This window comes from Ricinus communis, chromosome 6 (genome assembly GCF_019578655.1).
Source record: "Ricinus communis isolate WT05 ecotype wild-type chromosome 6, ASM1957865v1, whole genome shotgun sequence".
Lineage (NCBI taxonomy): Eukaryota > Viridiplantae > Streptophyta > Magnoliopsida > Malpighiales > Euphorbiaceae > Ricinus > Ricinus communis.
Genome location: NC_063261.1, coordinates 18,281,930 through 18,301,099, shown reverse-complemented (window position 1 = coordinate 18,301,099; position 19,170 = coordinate 18,281,930). Strand labels below are relative to the sequence as shown.

Sequence of the window (19,170 nt, the reverse complement as noted above, 5' to 3'; positions counted from 1 at the left end):
TCAAAAAAAATTAAAAATAATATAAAATAAAAATTAAAGTTTCCAATCTCAATATCAAGCGGATCCTAAATGCCTTCCAAGTGAAGTGGAAATCTATCAGCCCGCACAATGCAATAAGACAATTTCGTCTTAAATTCTGTGAAACTTTTCCTTTCTAACACCTTGAAGCAACTTTAAAATTGAAATCTAGGGCCTCGTTTGGTTTAGATTCTAAAACTAAAAACGAAAGGGATTGAAAATAGGATGAAAGTTCTGATAAATTTGTTTGACAATTTGATTTAAATTTTTATAAAAATACAAAATGAAATTCATTTCTTTAGGAAAGAGAGGATAAAAATTTTTAATTCGCCGACGAATTTTCTTTCAATTTCATAACATTTTTGTATGAATCAAATATCAACGATCAAATTAGTTTATTCTAATTTGGATTATGGTCCAATTTTTTTTGATGATCCAAACGGGACTCAAGTCTTTGAGAAGCTTTTATAAATAACATATCTAATTAGAGATATCTGAGGAAATGGACATTCACATTATAAACGCAAAGTTCACATGTATTTGGCTGGTTACACTATAAGAAAACAGACGTATCAATCAATTATCTAATGGTTACTTTTCCTTATTTTGTGTTAATTTATATACATGAAACAAACTTTGTTTGAAACTGAATTCCATGTGTCTAAAAGAAGACCTATATAGTGGGTTCAAAGGCATTAAAGAGCACATCAAGCACCATCATCAATCATTGAAGTATTTGAGTACAACATTAGATCTCAACACAGCAATAGAGTAAAGAAACTAACAACACCATGACATTTTGAGGTCACATTTAGCTAAACTTAATTTGCCAAATGATGTGTTAATTAAGTGATAGCATATGATCAATTAATATTAGAAATATCTTTTATTATTCTGTTCCAGCTGAAGTTCGAATTTATAATTTTACAGTTCCGATAATGGTTCTAGTAGAGCTACTGTTAATATGTTTAGGGTTTAGGGTTAAGGGTGTCGGTATTACAACTTCGGAATTGTATATTATAGATAAGTTATAACGAAACCCTAAAGAAACAATTTGGCCTTGTTTAGCTTACAATACCATGACATTTAAAGGTTTTAGCTAAATCTAATTTGCCAAATGATGTGTTAATTAAGTGATAGCATATGATTATAAATAAGATAGATTTATTTTATTAACTTGTACTATTGGAGTTCGAATTTAAAATATCCACAACATATTATAAATATTTTTTATTTGAAATATTACAATATATTATAAATATTTTTTATTTGAAATATTACAATATATTATAAATATTTTTTATTAACTTGTTCTAATTAAAGTTTGAATTCGAGACCTCACAATTTTAATTTTGTGAAAATTACAAAATTTTGGAAATATATATTTACAAGTTATAACAAATTGAGAAGGTAGAGACAGAAAAGTATAAATACAAAAAGCTAGAAGAAACAATTAGGTCGTGTTTAGCTATGATTCCATTCTTAGTCTTTCAAAGCAACAAACAATGGCGTTACCTGAAAAAAAAGTGTATACTGACTCCAATTAAACTAACAAATAAAAGTGGTGTTCTTGTACAAGTAACCGAAAGAGATCTTTTCAAGTGAATAATTACTTAATGGCTCCAGCTTTTTTTATAAATTTGGTACCTAACATCTGTTTTTTCTGTTTACAAATTTAATGTGATAATTATAGAGGTTAAGATTATTGATTTCGTCCCATTTCGGCCGAATAGCCAAAATGTCTCATTTTATTAAGGAAAACATAATAATATATTTCTCCTTCCATATCGGTCAAAATCTCCGCCATTTCGATCCGGAACGACTGAGATTGGGCCGAAATGCCCACTCTGGCCGAGATTAACGATGTAGGCCGAGATGAAGTAATTTTATATCAAAAGAATTATATCATTGAATTGAATTAAATAGTTGAATAACACTTAACCCTAATTTAATAAAATCTTTTCTCTCTTATCAATAAAAATGACTTAAATCTAAAATTTTAAAACTAAAAATCTAAAACCTACATAATAATCTATTTATTTTTATCTATCATCTTATATTGTGCTATACAGTTTAACCATGTATTTATTTACTAATTCATTTAAAATATTTTTGTGATTTAATATATATTATTTAGTAATAACAACTCAAGACTTACATAATTTATTTTTTTATGACTTTATATCATAAGATCTATTTTATGCTTTAGTCGATTGTATTATAGAAAGAAATTTCATGATTGTAATTCTATAATAATGAGAAGTTGAGTTTATGTTTGCTTATTGCTTTCTAATTAGATTATGAATATTAATTTTGTAGTGTTGTATTTTAATGGTTTAAAATTAAATTATATATATATAATTCGGAACGGTCCAAAGCAGAACGTTGAAATGGTCAAGTACCGAAATATTTTATTCTAATGACAAATCCGAAATGACGGCGGAAATAAATTTCATAATTAGGTGCAAATGAATTATTAACCAAATTTTCATGCAAATATTAAATGTTTACTTTAATTAAATCAAAGATATAGACTATTTAATTTCAAAACTCAATTCAGATGGTAATTAAGTGAGCTTAGTTGTCATTAGTCCAATTTTTCAAAAAATTACACTTATCATTAAAAAAAAAATACAAATTTTAGTATGTTATCGAGAAAAAAAAATGTTGTTATATGATACTTAGTTGCAATAAAACAGAAACATAAAGTGAAAACTTAATTAGAAAATAAATGGATCAAATCTTGAAAAACTTGTCAATCTCTTGGAATTGAGTATAAAATAAAAGGGAAACTAAAAATTCAAAATTCTAGTTTTTCCCTTACACAATGCAAATCTGTGATTAATTCATAATATTGGATAGTGCCGAGAATTTCTATGGATCTACATTATAATTCTCCTCCAAATTAGGTGAAAATAACTATATTGTACCTAGTTTTATGACTTTAGGTTAAGGAAAATAATGTGGTCTAACCAACATGACATTAGACCAACAGCTACATTTGAGATTTACTCTTACCTTAGTCACTTATTTCTTTTGATTTTTTTTAAATTTTCATATTTATTTTTTAATAGATTTGTGCAATCTATAATTAAATTTCTTCATCATAAGAAAAAACCAAAATTACCCAAAATTACATATAATCTTTTCATATGTAGAAATAATTATTATTTAATGCAATAAGGATATTACTATAAATGATGATCCTCTAAACCTTTTTTAATAAAAAGGTTAGAGAAAAAAAAAAGAGTAAACGAAACAAGTACACCCATAACACTAAGTAACAAATTATGATGTTAAGTGCAAAATAAGTGTTTATATTATATTAAAAGTATATATATATATATAAATAAAAATGCATAAAAATGTTACTAATATTTTCTTAATTGTAATTATAAATGAGCTAGCCGTCATATATTATTAAGTAATTATCTCTTTATATTTATGTAAAATTTTACTAATATCCATTATAATAAATAAAAGAATTTTAAAATTAATATCTTTTTGATTCTCATAAATGTAAATTCTAATGAAGCCACTAATCAATTTTGACTTATAAAGAATATTTGAATAGATAAAACAAGTGAATTCCTATAAATAAATGAAAAAAACAATTGAAATATTGTATCATTAAAATATTGTCTCTTAATTCCCATATGGGTGACAACCAATGGATTCCTATAAAACCAAAGGAGAACCATGACTTTAAGGAATGCACCTTGATTCTTATACAATTAACCAACCAAATGAATCAATCATATCCTTCAGAATCTAATTAATTAAATACTCAATTAGAATCCCTAAATCTAAACAGCCCCAAGTGTAAATCAATCCAATCCAACCAAAACATAGAAAGAGATAAAAAGGACAGATTTTTATTTAGACACAGATTTTGGTTAGTTGATTAGGCTAATTCACACTACATTCCTAACAAGGTACACAACATCCTTAATTTACCCTCAATCCCAGTTAGGTTCATTCAACTGTATCCATCTAAGCTATTGCCTACACATACAACTAAGAGAAACCCAAAAAAGAAGAAAAAGGAAAAAGAAAAACTGAAAATTTTCAGGGAAAAAGAATAAAAGAAAAGGGTATTTTTGGTAATTTAAATAGCTTAAGACATAATTGTAAATTTTGATGAACTTCATGGTTAGATTGGAAATGCAACCACATTAAATAGGACACGAGCTTGATGTCTTCTTGTCCAACACAAATCCTTCTCTATAAACAATAACAAACAGAGAGAGAGAGAGAACATAAGCTCTTAATTCTCTCTCTGTTTGTCACTTTTTCTTTCCTCTCTGTCTTAAATTCTTCCACTTTCTTGTAGAGGAAAGAAAACCCATTTTTCATCATCCTCTCTAACTCTCTATATAAAGATTTTTTTTGGAGAGTAAGAGAGAGAGTCACATTTTCAAATTAATTTGCAAACAAGAAAGAGTCTTTTTTATTAAAATGGAAATGGGTGGCAAGAAATTTGCAGTTTTGTTATGTGCAGAAGACTCAGAGTATGTAAAAAAGAAGTATGGAGGTTACTTTGGGGTTTTTGTAAGAATGCTTGGGGAAGAAGGAGAGACATGGGCTGTTTATAAGGTAGCAAATGGAGAGTTTCCTGATGATGATGAGATTGAAACATTTGACGGGTTTGTTATAACTGGTAGTTGTAATGATGCTCATGGAAATGATGTTTGGATCTGTAAACTCTTGAATCTTTTGAAGAAATTGGATTCCAAGAAAAAGAAAATTCTGGGTATATGCTTTGGACACCAGGTATTATGATTATTTTAATTGTTGTTGTGTTTTTTATTAAGTGTCATTTTATTATGCTAACAGTTTAATTTGCTGTTTTTATAATGTACATGTGGCTTTCTTTAACAGTATGTACATGTGGCTCTTCAACTGTCTGTTTAGGTGCTTTTGTTTTCTGAGTAATGGTCAAATCTTGTTTGCTAGCTCTTAGATGTTGTTTGGTTTTGATGAAAAATGTTCCTTGCACAAAATTTTAGACCTTAATTTGTGGGTTTTACTGTTAAAAATAATGAAAGTTGTAAGATTTGAAATAAGATTTCCCTGATATTAAGGAGGGCCGATTTGCATTTGGGATTTTCTTTCTTTTTTTTCTTTAATTCGAAGAGATGCTCTGAAATGACAGCCAAGCAGGACAGAAAAGTCTTTCAAACTATAAATTGCTTCTCTTCTCTTCGTGGAGGCTAGTCAAGAAAAGGTTATAATTTTGATGAAAGTCCAAGGCAAATACTACCAGAACTTGCATGAAATTAATAAGATAAACGCGTTAGTAGAGAACATGATATAAGCTATTGTTATCTTTTAATGTGGTCCACTTAGATACAGACACTACACTTTTGAGTGGTCCATTTACCGTACAATCTTCCATTGTTGACACCATATTCGGCCTAGCCCTTTCAGATTTGCACAGTTCTGATATACTGTGAATTTCTTTTTTGTGTAATTAATTCTAAAGTGGTCCAACTTTCTTCTGTCTACAGACCTTTAGTTGTTGTGGGGTCATCCTTCCCATTTTATTTGGAAGATGATTTTGGCTATATGCTACCATTTTTGCTCCTACTTCAAATTTAGCACGCAATTCATAGTAATTAGATTTGCATCAATAAAGACTAACTTATACCTGCCAAGATTTGGTATTTTCCCAATTTCGGGGGAAAATATACTCGTGCCAAAGTTGGGTGCATATGTCTTTCTTCACTAAAAGATTTTTGATGAGACATTGTCAGCTAGGGGGTCATGTAACTAAATTAGGTTGAGCTAAATGGAATATGGTTTTGCTTAAAATTTTTCATTTTCTAAGGCTCATTTAAATCCTCTAGAATTAAAGCAGTTATTGGGTAGGAGTACGATGGAAGCAATGCTCTGACCTATTATAGAAGGTGTGAAGCTCACTTGACTCTGAAATCCTATCTAATAAAATGTCTAGAATTGACAATGTAGTCCCCTTGCCTATGTGGGTTTGCTTTCTTCTCCTTGGTCTCTTTTGAGTATTCATCAAAATGGTTATTTCTAAACCAATTTTTATCTGTTTCTTAAGGACTATCCACGGAAGTTTTTGTTTTTTTTGTTCCTTTTCATACTGAAGTGTGTAGGATTCCAAAAAACAAATAATAAAGTAAATGATTTGAATGTGTGCATGCCTCTGATATATTTATGTATACTTATGAACAATCAATATGTACTTTGTTATTCAAAAGTGGATTGCATAAGGTTGGTGGGTTTGTTGGTGCATAGTTAGATAAGCATCTAATGAGTTGGACACTTGTCATATACATACTTCACCAGTGTAATAGTGTCCATCAAGAGATATGATTAATATAGGCATAACTATATAATAGCATATCTCCAAAAAGACATCCTTTATGTGTACGAAAGCTATTGTTTAGCCAGATAATTCTACACATGCTGTAAATGAGTGGCAGATAAGAGTTGTTGGTAGAGACATGGGACCACACTTTTATGTATACATGTAGGAAATCTTAAATCTATATGGTTTTTCTATTGTAATCTCAGTTAGCATTTGCTTTTAAGTATGCTATAAAATAAATCTTGGTCGTTGTCATTTTAACATTGGGCCGAACTATTCATACTTGCGCTGATCTGTAAATAGTCTCACTTTTATCACTAGATTAAAACATCAGATCCAGTTCTTGTTCATTGATTGATTGTAACATATCAAGATACAGACCATAAATTGCCGTCCTTCGTTTTCCTCATTTGCGGGTGGTATGACAGCAATATCCAACCTTACATACATGCACATGTTTACTCATGTCTAATCCGACATTATTTAATGTGCAAGTATGTCTCCTCCTAGTGTTGAATGGTTGTTCTATTTCATGAAGGATAAGTATACTTTTGGCTGTGATTCGGTTTGCACCAATGATATATCTATCAATTGCATGATATTTGTGACTGCCAATTTCCTTGTCATTTAGTGCTTCTCTTTATTGTTGTTTTGTAGCCAGATACTTTCTAATCTCTAATGGATCATGATCTTTTTATGAGAGATAAGAGATTCTTTTACTTTATTTATTTATTTTGCATAAAGCACTTTATCTTGGTTGTCACAATATTTATTTGAGTCCATTGATAGGCAAGAAATCCAGCCCTAAACGTAGTTTAGAATAGGATTTTTGCACAAAGCACAAAAGTCACATGCTCAAAATGGATATTTTTCTGCTTTTACACACAAATTATAATTAGGTACCTTGTTCATTAAAGTAAATTTGCTATAATTGCTGAAATTGTAAGTTTTTTCTTTTATTCTCTGATAAACATTTTGTGGTTTTGATCAGATACTGGCCCGTGCATTAGGAGGAAAGACTGGCCGTGCCGTCTCTGGCTGGGATATAGGGGTGACTGCCATTCATTTCTCATCTTCATCGAAGCTCTTCTCATCGCAAAAGACGCCTCTATCTATAATTGAGTGCCACAGAGATGAGGTTTGTTTGATACAACACTGAACTTGGTCTCACCAAATTATATTGCCATGGCTAGAGTTTAATGTTTGCAACCTTATTGTTATATGGTAGGTTCGCCAACTTCCTCCGAAAGCAGAGGTGATGGCATGGTCTGCAAAGACTGGGATTGAGATGTTCAAGTTTGGTGATCACATCATGGGGATTCAAGGTCATCCTGAGTACACAAGAGACATTCTGCTCCACTTGATTGACCGACTTCTCCAGCGCGGTCTCATTATGGTACGTCACACCCTATCATTTCCACTTCAATGATCTCGACCCTTTATTATTATTACCAATCAAATGGGGTCCAAAATGACCACAAAACTAGTGCATATTGACCAAAAATATAATTTACACATATAGGATTCATTTGCTGATGAGATCAAGGAAAATTTGGATGAACAAGAGCCAGATAGGGAGGCATGGAGGAAGATGTGCACCAACTTCCTCAAGAGCAGATTATAATCATCAGACATTCAATTTTACCAATAAAAAAAAATCTGAAATTGAATTGTAAATAAGGACTGAAATGGGAAGAAAAAGTTTGAAGAGAGGGTTAGTGTCAAAGAAAGCAGCAACTAATGGTGAAGCACCCACCTTGGCTTTATATGAGTGAAATCAAAACTAGGGATGTGTGTGATTAGTAAGGTGGGGTAGGCATTTTGATTAAGAGCAATGTTTAGGCCAAACCAGTGCTTGATCTAAAGGAGATTAGAGTTTTTGTTTAGGGTGGCAGTATTTATATGTCAAGCAAGTGGGTTTTCTCTTATGTTGTATGTGAAATGCTGACGTGGCAAGGCTTAGCATGGAAATGAAAAAACAATAAATCTTTTACAAGTTTTGGTTAAATTTGGAGGTCAAATGTATCATTTGTGGCCTTTGATCATACAATTTCATTCTTGGAAATGATGGGAAATAAAGTAATGAAAAAATGGTCAAAACTATTCACAAAAAGACTTGTCAATTGATCTGGTCCAGAACTCCTTAACCTTCCACACTCTGTCTGGTCTTTGGCTGTGTGTTGGAGCATTCTTAATTTGACCCCTGGGTGGCTTTATAATTCTTTCTTTACCCCACTTTTTCTGACCATGAAGGGTCATTTCCAACTTCAAAAAAATCATCAAATTTCATTTTCGTTTAGTTAGGTTTTGGGCTGAAACATGTGGCATGTTTTCATTTGTGCGGTTCTGCAAGGAATCAAATAAAATAAAGAAAATGGGCACAATTCATTTGGCTTGGTTTGATAACCAACACTATTTGTATATCAATTCTGAATTCATTTCTAACTTTTACACATTTCAAAATAGAAACACAAGTTATTGAATCAATTTTTAGATAACATTTTTTTGATTCTAAAATGTAAGGCGTTGATGTTGTTTCATAACTATTCCTTCCTCTAAATCGTAATCATAAAATAAAATAAAAAATTTTTGATTCTTTTAGACTTTTCGTAATTTTTTAATCTTTTTTTTGCTTTTTGTGATTATAACTAAATTTAAGAAATTAGTTTCAGTTCTAGCCAAGTGATCAAAATTAAAATTTAAAAAAAAATGAAAATTTTCCATTTTTATTTTTGAATTTCTTTTTCTCTATTTTTCTCTCCTGGTGATAATAAAATATTAGATAAAACTTATGCTAGTGTTTTTGAATCAGGATACAATTAAAAAATTAAAAAAATTAAATTCTTTTAAAATTAAATTTAAAAAAAAAAAGAGGGTCAAAATAAGAAAGAAAAAGCAAAGGCTAAAAGATATTAAAATTGAAAAATAAAAATCTCAAGGAAGGACATAAGGGTATCATTGATAGAGATTGCTTTCTCACTTTGTCTGTGTAATTGAATAGAATTACGAATTTAATTTGTGTGGCCGGTGCCTATTACGAAAAGGTAAAATATATAAATAATTATCTTGAAACTATTTATAAGAATGTATCCGAATAAAGCTTGAAAAAAACAGAAAAATGGTGATCAAGAATTTCGACCTGAAGTTTCACACTTAGGCCATCAAATGAAAGAGCCTTCTTAATTTGACCCTTAAAATGTTGATTCTTTTTCTTTTCCACCCTTTTGTCACTGGCCATGGAGGATCATCACAGGCTTCAAAATCATCAAATTTCTTTTTCGTTTTGCTGATTTGTTTAGGCTTAAAACATATTGAGGGTTATATTTGCAAAATATAGAAAATGAAATGCATATATATATATATATATATATATATATATATATATATACGTTTGAACTTTGTCTATTTTATCAATTTAATTTCCTATAAAACCTAACAGGACACATCAATTTGTTTTTTATATTTATTTATAGTTAAACACTTTTTAATATATGGAGTTTATTTAATGCGTCCTTTTGCACTATTAATAAGTGCTTGACCGTTATCAAAAAACAAAATATTAGATTAAATTAAAAATTAAATGTATTTAAAATGTGATAAAAATAGAATTCATATATTTTTTAAGTTAAACTAAAAATTAAAATGTTAGAGCGACTAAATTACTAAAATTCTCGTGTTTGAATATGCATTATACCAAAAGAATAACGTCTAATTAAATTATTATGGATCAACCTTGAAAAACTTTTGTTTGATTCTAAAATACAAATTCATATTATCAAATGATCCTTTTTAAAATAATTATATCACATGTTTTTTCTTATAAAATATAACATATAAATAACTCAACAAGTTATTTTTAATCTAGTTGGACATATTATTTAGAGAAATTCTAGTTGTTCATATATATGTGTATATTCATATATCAAATTATATACTAAGTTGATGGACAAATAATACATATTTGTTGATTTTAAATAATTTAATACGAGGAAATCATCAATTCTGGAACATAACCTTTCATATATATATATGCTCTGCAGCAAGAAATACCTATTACTGTTATCACCCTTGTAGGCTTGCTCGAGTTATGGCCACCCCAACTTCAGCAAGGAACGCAATCACGTATGGTTGGAAATTCGCTGCTCTATGAGAGCAGGTCTGACTGGAGGCTTAAAGGAGTAAAAGGACTCTTTTTCTTCTTCAAGACGTCAATATTTCTCGCATTTGTAATGACCTGATCACTGTTGAGTTGGATCAAATCAAACAAGCCAGCTTGGATCCTAAAGGGCTTTCGTTTCTTAAAATGCCCTTTAACAATATTAGGAGTTCATCCTTGTTGAATCTAACGGCTTCAACCCCAGTGTTGTTACTTATACATACTTTAAGTTACCATAAGGAGTTCTGGTTTAAGTTATCAATTGTTGGATTAGCCCTTTTTCTTTTTCCTGGATGTTTTGTGAATGCAATTAGTTTGCATGTGTTTGATTCTCTCTTTCAAAACCTCTTAGGCTATTACGAAAGCGACAGAGTTGCTGCTTCACAGTATTGGGGGGGCCATGAGCCACAGGTCAAGTCTGAATTACTCAACCCTGCTTGCTGGGCTATTGCTTGGATTTAGGTGGCTATCAAAGGTCCAGCTTATTAGAGAAAGTTCAATGTCTCATCCACTGTCTTTAATGCCTCCACTTGAGTTGCAATACAAGCTCTAACTGTTGAGACTCCACCCGGCTCTCTCTTTGGATCCTTCCGAGACTTTTAAATGAAAACGTTGCGGGGCAATTACTTGCTACCTACGAGCCCGTCAGTCCCGACGGATCCAAATCCTCATTAGTAAGAAAAAGATATAAAAAAATAAAATAAAATAAAACTTTCTACTCCATCAGTTGCCAACAGGCAAGAGAAGGTTCAAGATTCACTTTCCCAGTGATGAAATTATAATTCTTCCAGATACGTTTTTGAATCACCATTAGAAGCCATGAGATCTCCAATGTCATAAAAACTGCAGACGACGCAACACTGTATATAAAGTAATCGAAGAATGTATAATCAATGAGAGGCTTCAAATCCTGAACATCAGAACCCTGCTGCACATTTTTCTTACCCACATCCTTCACTCCATAAAAATGGGAGAAATCTCATTTCTATTTTTCCTACTTCCAATCTCAGCAAATGATCTGGTAAGGTTTTTACTTTTGATGGACGGAGAATTCCCATCTTCACTGTTGGGAACGTTGCCCTGGTTCATTTCGGCCATATTGCTTTTGGTGTCAAAAGTCGACTGAGATTGTCTCATTAATACATGGCACTTCTAACCAAAGATAAATTAGCAGAACTTGGCAACACCACCATAGAGCAAGCAGATTATCTAATATCGGCAACAATTAAGGCAAATATCGCAATAGATCATAGTACCTGACCATTATTCAAGATAAACAATTTAATCTTATAAAGTTTTAAAATGTTGAAAATGATAATTTGTTTTTCTAAATAAGCCCATAACGTTTAAAGGTCAATGTTCACAGTTTCGCACAAATATTATTAATGGCAAGTAGGCCATAGACCTCAGATGGATACAGCTTATCATCATTATAAGCATAAAGTTAAAAACAAAACGACAGTTCAAGCTGAAACTCCAATTCCATGGCAAAGAATGGAGGTAGCACTTAGGCACTCAACATAGAGTTCTTCCTGCACTCAGACAACATGTCCATGTAGAATTGGCACTTGCTAATGTCACTTCCAAAGCTGTTCACGCACTGCAAGAGAACAAGTGAAAAATAATTTCATTACATTAATACTGGCAGTACATAAGGAAGCAATCATTAAATGTGGGTTTAAGAGGCAACCAATAAACAAAGTGAACATATGATAGAAAAAGAAAGAAAAAGAAAAACCAGGACTATATTTCACATTAGAAACGGAGGATCCAGATAAAATAAACCATGAGAAACAAGCCAGATAAATACATTCAATTCAGGACAGCATTCCCATGTATGAATATTCAAAATAGAGAAAGTAAAATTAATATCATGCAAAAAGTGCAGTATGGCAGGTTATCTTGCACTTATTGTGATTTCATCTCAACACTAGAAACAAGGTATCAAGAACATGCATTTATATTCTCAAGAATCAAATAACAAGATGTGAGATGCGTGCATACATCTTGGAATGCCTTTGAGTGAATACTGCATGCATCGGCACCCCCTGCAGCAGGTGCTGGGGCAGCAGCGGCAGCCTCGGAAACAACAGTTTCATGTTGAATTGTACGAGGACCCATTACAGCATCCACAGCTCTGTGTGCCACAGCGCTTCCAGTACCAAAAGCCATGCCTGAAGAAAGCAAAGAAAAGAAGGTTCAGAGTTCCTCCAAGATTCAAATCAAACATCACGGAACAACAAAAACTTGCAAATTCCATCCCGATGTGCAATAGCTATAGCTCTTATTCACATACCCTGAGCTATGGTTGAACCAATGCCTCCAAGCAATGATCCGCCGCCACTACTCTGGGCTGGAGCTGGAGGAGGAGCATGGCTAACTGCATATATGAAACAGCACAAAAGATTAAACAAAGATCAGGATAAAAAGTTCAAATACATAACATGAAACTGAACCACAAATATTTTACAAGCTTAAAATTTCTTGCTCGACATGCAAAGATTATGCAAGGAAATGGTACCTGGTTGTGGTGGTGGTGCACTGCGAGCTGGTGCAGAACGAGGAGCAGGCCTAGAAGCAGATCTTCCTGCAAAAGAAGTCGGATCATAATTACCAATTACTCGGAAGAGAAATTCACTAAAGAAACATATACAACACAACACAACACAAGCATGTAATAGAACTTTGTTCGCTACACCAAATTAATGCATCAATATTGCATCTTCACGTACATAAGCTCACAAAAGAACAGAATACTACAAGTTCTAACAAAAAAATTCACAGCAACGTTAGGAACATAGTCTCATATTAGAGTAATTTTTCTGCAATTGTTGATATGTCATTTTGGTTCAGTCAGTTGTACAAGTAGGCAGTTTAATTGTACTGGAAAGCTAACTAAGGAAATTCACAATTACTTCCTTCTTTATCTTATCTACCATTTTCTTTTTATTTTCTTGCCTCATGACCTAACATTTTGGGTCATAAGAAAACCATAAATCTAACTGCAGCAAAAACAAAAGGATAGTCATTTCTACAACAAGAGACCAAGAACTAAAATCATATAAAATATCTAGAAAAAGAAACCCAGGTGCTCAAATCATATAAGAAACCCAGCTGCTCAAATCATATAAAACCTAAAAGCAGATAAATAATTTCACAACCAATTTTTGTTTTACAAACAGAATATATGCAGCTAAACCTTGGAAAGTAACAAACTTTATGCTAATTCCATAAAACCCAGTAACAAAAAAGACTAAAGATCTGATCTTTCATTAATTTCCTTAACTTTCTCAATCCAAATAAAAGGAAGAAAAAAATCGGAACATAGAGAACTAGAAAAGAAACAGAACCCATAAATAATCATACACCACATTCTATTTAAGGGAGAGATCTAACCTCCGGAGCTACGGCGAGGCATGGCTGCTTTTGATGGGGTTGTTAACGGCGGCGATATTAAGTGATAGAGAGTTCTAGAGAGAGAAATAGATTACTGTTTGTTTTCTAAAGATTTACACAAAAAACCCTGAAAACAACCATTTTATAGGGGACTATACACGGTTGTCATTGTACCGTGGAGATTATTTTGATTAGAAACGTGGCAACTGACTATTGGAACAAAGCTGTGAGCAAAGCTATGTTTTGTGGTCTTGAGATGATGCACATTGGAGGTGCAATCAGATTATGTTAGACTTGCCCGCAGGTAATTTTCTTTTCAATTGGATATTGCCGTATTGGGAAACTATCTGAATTTCAGACGAGATGGGTGTAAATAATAGACTTCTTCAAATTTTTTATTTATTATTTTATTAAGCCATAACAAGTGAATATTCTGGAAGGATGCGTTTTTTAATTAATACCTTAAACTAACTTTCTTTCGTATTGATAGAAGGTTGGTGAAAATCATTAGTAAATTAAGGCATAAAATTCTTGTGCAAGCTTGTAGGTTGGTGCCATGAAAAGGGTGTGCTACTTCTTATCCACGAGCTCATGCCTAATTGAAGTCTCAATTCGCATAAAAAACTTTTGTGGGTAGTGACAAATTATAGGAATACATAAAAAAAGTAGGTCTTAAGTTCACTATTTGATAATTTAGAGTATGTATTTTTTTAAATAAAAATATATATTTGATTAAAAATTATGATAAATAATATCGATTGATAAAAATTTAGTAATTCTCATTCCGATCAGCCGTCGTTATTATATTCTAGTATTTAATAATATAAATTTAAAATTTAATTGATTTTATTGGATCAAAGAGTTCTTAAAACTGTGATTTAAGAGTTAAATAATAGAATTAGAACCAAACTCATACTATGAAGCACAAAATTTGATAGTGATGTTGATCAATTTGACCATAGTTGAATCTTTATAAATCAAAATTTTATAAATGCGAAACACATTTTATTTTATCAAAAATTTATAATCACATATTTCTTTTTATCTAAAAAAAGCCACAACATGCTTATTCCAAAATTATATTTTGTTAGGAGTTGATTTTTCAAAAATTTGCTACTAGAAGCTGCTTTATGATTTAAAAAAAAAAATGCACTCCCCAAAAAGTAAATTCGTTGAACAATTTTCAATTAAAATTGATTTTAAGGACAAAAATACCTGAAAGAACTTTGATGGGATCCCAATAAGGATTGTAATGAAATGTTAAAAAAATAAAGTGCAGAGCATATTTTTTTAATTAAAATATTTGCAAGATTAAATTTGAAACATTGACAATCAATATACGGATTAAGAAAACAAAAATGAAAATATTTTAAAAAAATAGAAAGAAATTTTTTATTACTCCTTTAATTTTGATTTGTAACAATATAAATATAATAACCTTCTTAATAATTAATTTATTATTCATGACATATCGTATGAAATAGTATGGGTTATTCGCGAAGCACATTTACAAAAAAAAAAAGTAATACTTACATGAGCTTATGATTTTATTTCAGAAAACAAAATTAAATAGTTACATTATAATTACAATAACTGTAAGCCAATGCGAGTTATCAATTTCATTAAGATAATTAACATAATTTTTGTAATACAAATTGATAAAAAGCAACGAAAATCGTTTTAACCGCTGATCATCTGTCGGCTGATCGGATTGGTACGGCGTTTGCTTCAACAAGGTTTGATCATATAAAAAAACTAATTTGTTATTGTCTGAGGCCTCACAGGCCTTTGTCCTAAATAAATACAGAGACAATCATACAAACCCTACTTTCAATTTCAAAATTAAGATACTTCTATCAGACGTATAAATACAAGCATTGAAACTTGGGGGCACAACTGAAAGCACAGCCTCGGAAAGGAGGCAGGTAAAATGTAAGAAGATGATAGTGGCAACGTACACCAAAGCAATTCAGAGACTCTAATTTGTTGCCTTTATTCTTTTTGTCTGCACAATTTCTGCATTCAGAAACCATTCAACAAACTAAATTGTCAATGAACATCAACAAGCACATCCTGGTATAATTTTAATCATCAAGATAACATTTTTACGACTCGCAAACATCAAAAGGTATGGCCATGTCATGCAAACACAGCAATACGCCTAACATCGACATGGACCCGACCATTTATTTTATTTGCAGAAAACAAAGACCGCAGTTTGCCCCATATATCTTTCAATGTCAGTACACATAATTTCATAGCCATGAATGTAACCCTATGCATACCCTCAGAGAAAAGGATTGTGCAAGTAACCTTCTTATTTGCACAAAAACGAAGAAGCTTAGCAAATATATCTTTCAAGAATCTTTCAGTTTCGAAACCAAAATGTCTATACAGTAATATCAAAGAGATAAGCAATGTGGGCACGTCTGAATGCATAAGCCTCTGGAGAGTGAGGAAAACAGCAGATCTCAGCACCCAAAATCACTATTGGCAACGTACAGCGCTGAAAATGCTATTTATTATCAAAGCAATTCAGAGACTCTAATTTATTGCCTTCAGTAGATTTTGTTTCCAATTTCTAGTATCGAAACAACACGGTAACAATTATAATGAACATCGACAAGCTCATCCTCTATAAACCCACAAACAAAACAGTCACAAGATCTCATCTTTCATCATATTTTTCAAAATCCATAACTAATAGAGCCTCAACATGATTGTATACAAACAAAATTAGAAATCACAATCGCTATAAAAGGCTTCAGTATCTATTTATAGAGATATGGTACCGGAACAATTAGAGCACAAACTCAATTTACAAAATAAAATCGGTTCATAAACAGAAAGGGCTCAGAATAAAAATAGTTAACATCAAAAAGCTTATCCTTAAGCTTTCATAGTTTGATGGTATGATTTTATTCATCACTACCCTTTCACAGTATTAACCACAAACTTTTTCTAAAACAGAACAAAAGAATGTAGAAATCCTTAAAAGGCCTCAGAATCTAGGTAAAGAGATGCATCAAAAGACAGATATCTTCAGATGGTACGGACAATTATTTTTCCATCACAGGCCCATTAAAGAACCAACAAATATCAAAATTAATAACACAGATACCGCCTAATAAGTAATTTGCACGCAAGATAAAAGCATCTGGGAACCCATATATTTTTCAAAATAATCCTTTCAAAGCATAAGAATGTAATACATGTGCGCGCATCTGAATGCATAAACCTTAAGGATGTAAGGAAAATGCCAGAATCTCAGCACCCAGAAATCTTTATTGGCAACGTACAGCACTGAAAATGCTATTGAATATGCAATCCAGAGACTCTAATTTGTTGCCTCTCTACTTTCTGCATGAATCTTTCCTTTTTTTTTTATCAAAAACAAGAGTACGAATTTTATGTCATAATTATCAAAACCCAGAAACAAAAGAGAGCAAAGATCTAATCTTTCATAATAAAAACAAAAAGATCCAATCTTTTATTCATCACCAAAGCCTCTCTGGATCTAAACCAAAAGTTTAGAAAAGAGGCAAGCAAGTGTTTACATGCATTTGTATGTATATGTTTTAATGAAATATAAGCGATAGAGAGTTATGCGAGTGGCGGCGAAGGAAGAGATGGGAGATTTATGGTGAGAAAGAAACCCTGAATACGCCGCTTTATAAAGGAACGAGCCAAGTTGGGTGTTTCCACGGGTCTTACTTGGAGCCGGTTTCCCAAAACTCGACCCGATACAAATGCATCCAGGACGCGGGTAAGCATTACGGGTCGGGCAAAAGTTGCCTTTCCTTTTCTTGTTATCATTAATAGGAAAAATGCCTATCTGGCGCCCTGCAATTTTTTGTTTCAACATTTACTCCATGTACTTTTTTTTGTGTGCATTTTAAGTCTTTATATTTTTATTTTTTATTCACATTAGAATTCTTATATTTTTATTTTTTAAAATATGAGGTCCTTTCTCTAACAAATTATTAAAATATCTCATTTAATTCATGTAATTTTTTAGATTATCTAATAAGTGCTTATGTTTTAACTTTTAACTAATTAAGTTCTTAATTAGTGCAAAAACAATCTTGTTAAAATCACCTTGCAAAACCTTATAATAACATATTGACTCAATCATCAACTTTCCTTATAATATGAAAAATAATCAACTTAAATTCCTATTATTAAATATACAACAAACAAATGTTAAATTAGAAAGTTGTTTTTGTCATTTTATTATCTAACCAAGATGCAAGTGATTTATTATTAAATTACTACCACTAGTTTTTTCAAAAAAAAATTGCTACTACTAGTTGAGAAATGTGTATAATCATTCAATAATTAGTAAAATAAATATTTATAACGATTCACCTTATATATATAACGATTTCCTCTCTTGGTATCAGAGCCTACAGAGTTCCTGGAAAGAGAAGGTTATTTGCATATAAGAGATTTTAGAATCATTTTAAACTGCATTATATTTTTGTTGAACAAACTTGTTCATTTATGCACAGTAGTAAGATCCGTTTTTGATATAAGGGTAGTAAAATTGGTGGCTTGGTTCATGTTTGTTTAGAAAATTATTTTGATTTATTTTAAAATGAATTTAAAACCACATTTTTGTAGATCGTCTTCTTTTTCAAACTCTTCTACCTCTGAGTCTTCAAAATCTAAAGGTTTAGTAAATAGTGAAGAAATCACTATTGAAGATTTTACAAAGCATATTGATGATTGGAAAATATCCAAAATTCAAAAGAAGCAAATCTATGAGTTTTTAAAGTTTTCTATCTCCAAAACAGATTTTATTATCAAAACTGAAGAAAGAGATATCCAAATTTCAAAGCCTTTTGAAGAAATCTATCTTCTAAACCCAAAAATCCTCTAGAAACATAAAGAAAAAAATTATAAATATATCCACATAGGCCTTGTCTAGGTAGGAATAAAACCCCTTACCAGAGAAGGTTTAGATACTTCCATCTTAGCAGTCCTTAGAGATCCTAGGTTTACAAATTTTTATGATTCTTTATTAGGAACTGTCGAGTCAAGTCTTAACAAAGGACCCACTAGTTTCAATTGTTTTCCAAATATTACAATTTTTTTAAATGACAAAAATATTTTAAAGAATATTGTTCTCCAGATAAAAACGCATAATTACAAATGCTTGAAGGGTCTATCCCAATAGCTTTGATTTTCAAAATACATTACAAAGTCATGATTTCTGCCTTTAGTTCGAAACACAAACTTCACTCACCAAAAGGAGAAACCT

At 31.3% G+C, this 19,170-nt stretch overlaps 2 protein-coding genes and 2 non-coding genes across 4 annotated transcripts; 1 reads left to right on the top strand and 3 right to left on the bottom strand.

Moving 5' to 3' along the window:
- The first annotated feature begins 4,226 nt into the window (after positions 1-4,226).
- Positions 4,227-8,363, top strand: LOC8279073 (gamma-glutamyl peptidase 5). Its single transcript, XM_002532711.4, has 4 exons — positions 4,227-4,791; positions 7,347-7,493; positions 7,584-7,751; positions 7,878-8,363. Exons 1-4 carry the CDS (start codon positions 4,477-4,479, stop codon positions 7,977-7,979), a joined length of 732 nt encoding a protein of 243 aa, XP_002532757.1. The 5' UTR covers positions 4,227-4,476; the 3' UTR covers positions 7,980-8,363.
- Positions 8,364-11,777: 3,414 nt separating this feature from the next.
- Positions 11,778-14,060, bottom strand: LOC8279063 (coiled-coil-helix-coiled-coil-helix domain-containing protein 10, mitochondrial). The gene is made up of 5 exons (XM_002532712.4): positions 13,908-14,060; positions 13,033-13,098; positions 12,808-12,891; positions 12,516-12,685; positions 11,778-12,111 (listed from the first exon to the last, which is right to left on the bottom strand). Exons 1-5 carry the CDS (start codon positions 13,927-13,929, stop codon positions 12,019-12,021), a joined length of 435 nt encoding a protein of 144 aa, XP_002532758.1. The 5' UTR covers positions 13,930-14,060; the 3' UTR covers positions 11,778-12,018.
- Positions 14,061-16,756: 2,696 nt separating this feature from the next.
- LOC112536836 lies at positions 16,757-16,841 on the bottom strand. Its single transcript, XR_003080772.1, has one exon. It is a non-coding gene; the product is annotated as a small nucleolar RNA snoR116 (small nucleolar RNA).
- A 62-nt stretch (positions 16,842-16,903) lies between these two features.
- On the bottom strand, positions 16,904-16,986 carry LOC112536837. Its single transcript, XR_003080773.1, has one exon. It is a non-coding gene; the product is annotated as a small nucleolar RNA snoR117 (small nucleolar RNA).
- Positions 16,987-19,170: the final 2,184 nt, after the last annotated feature.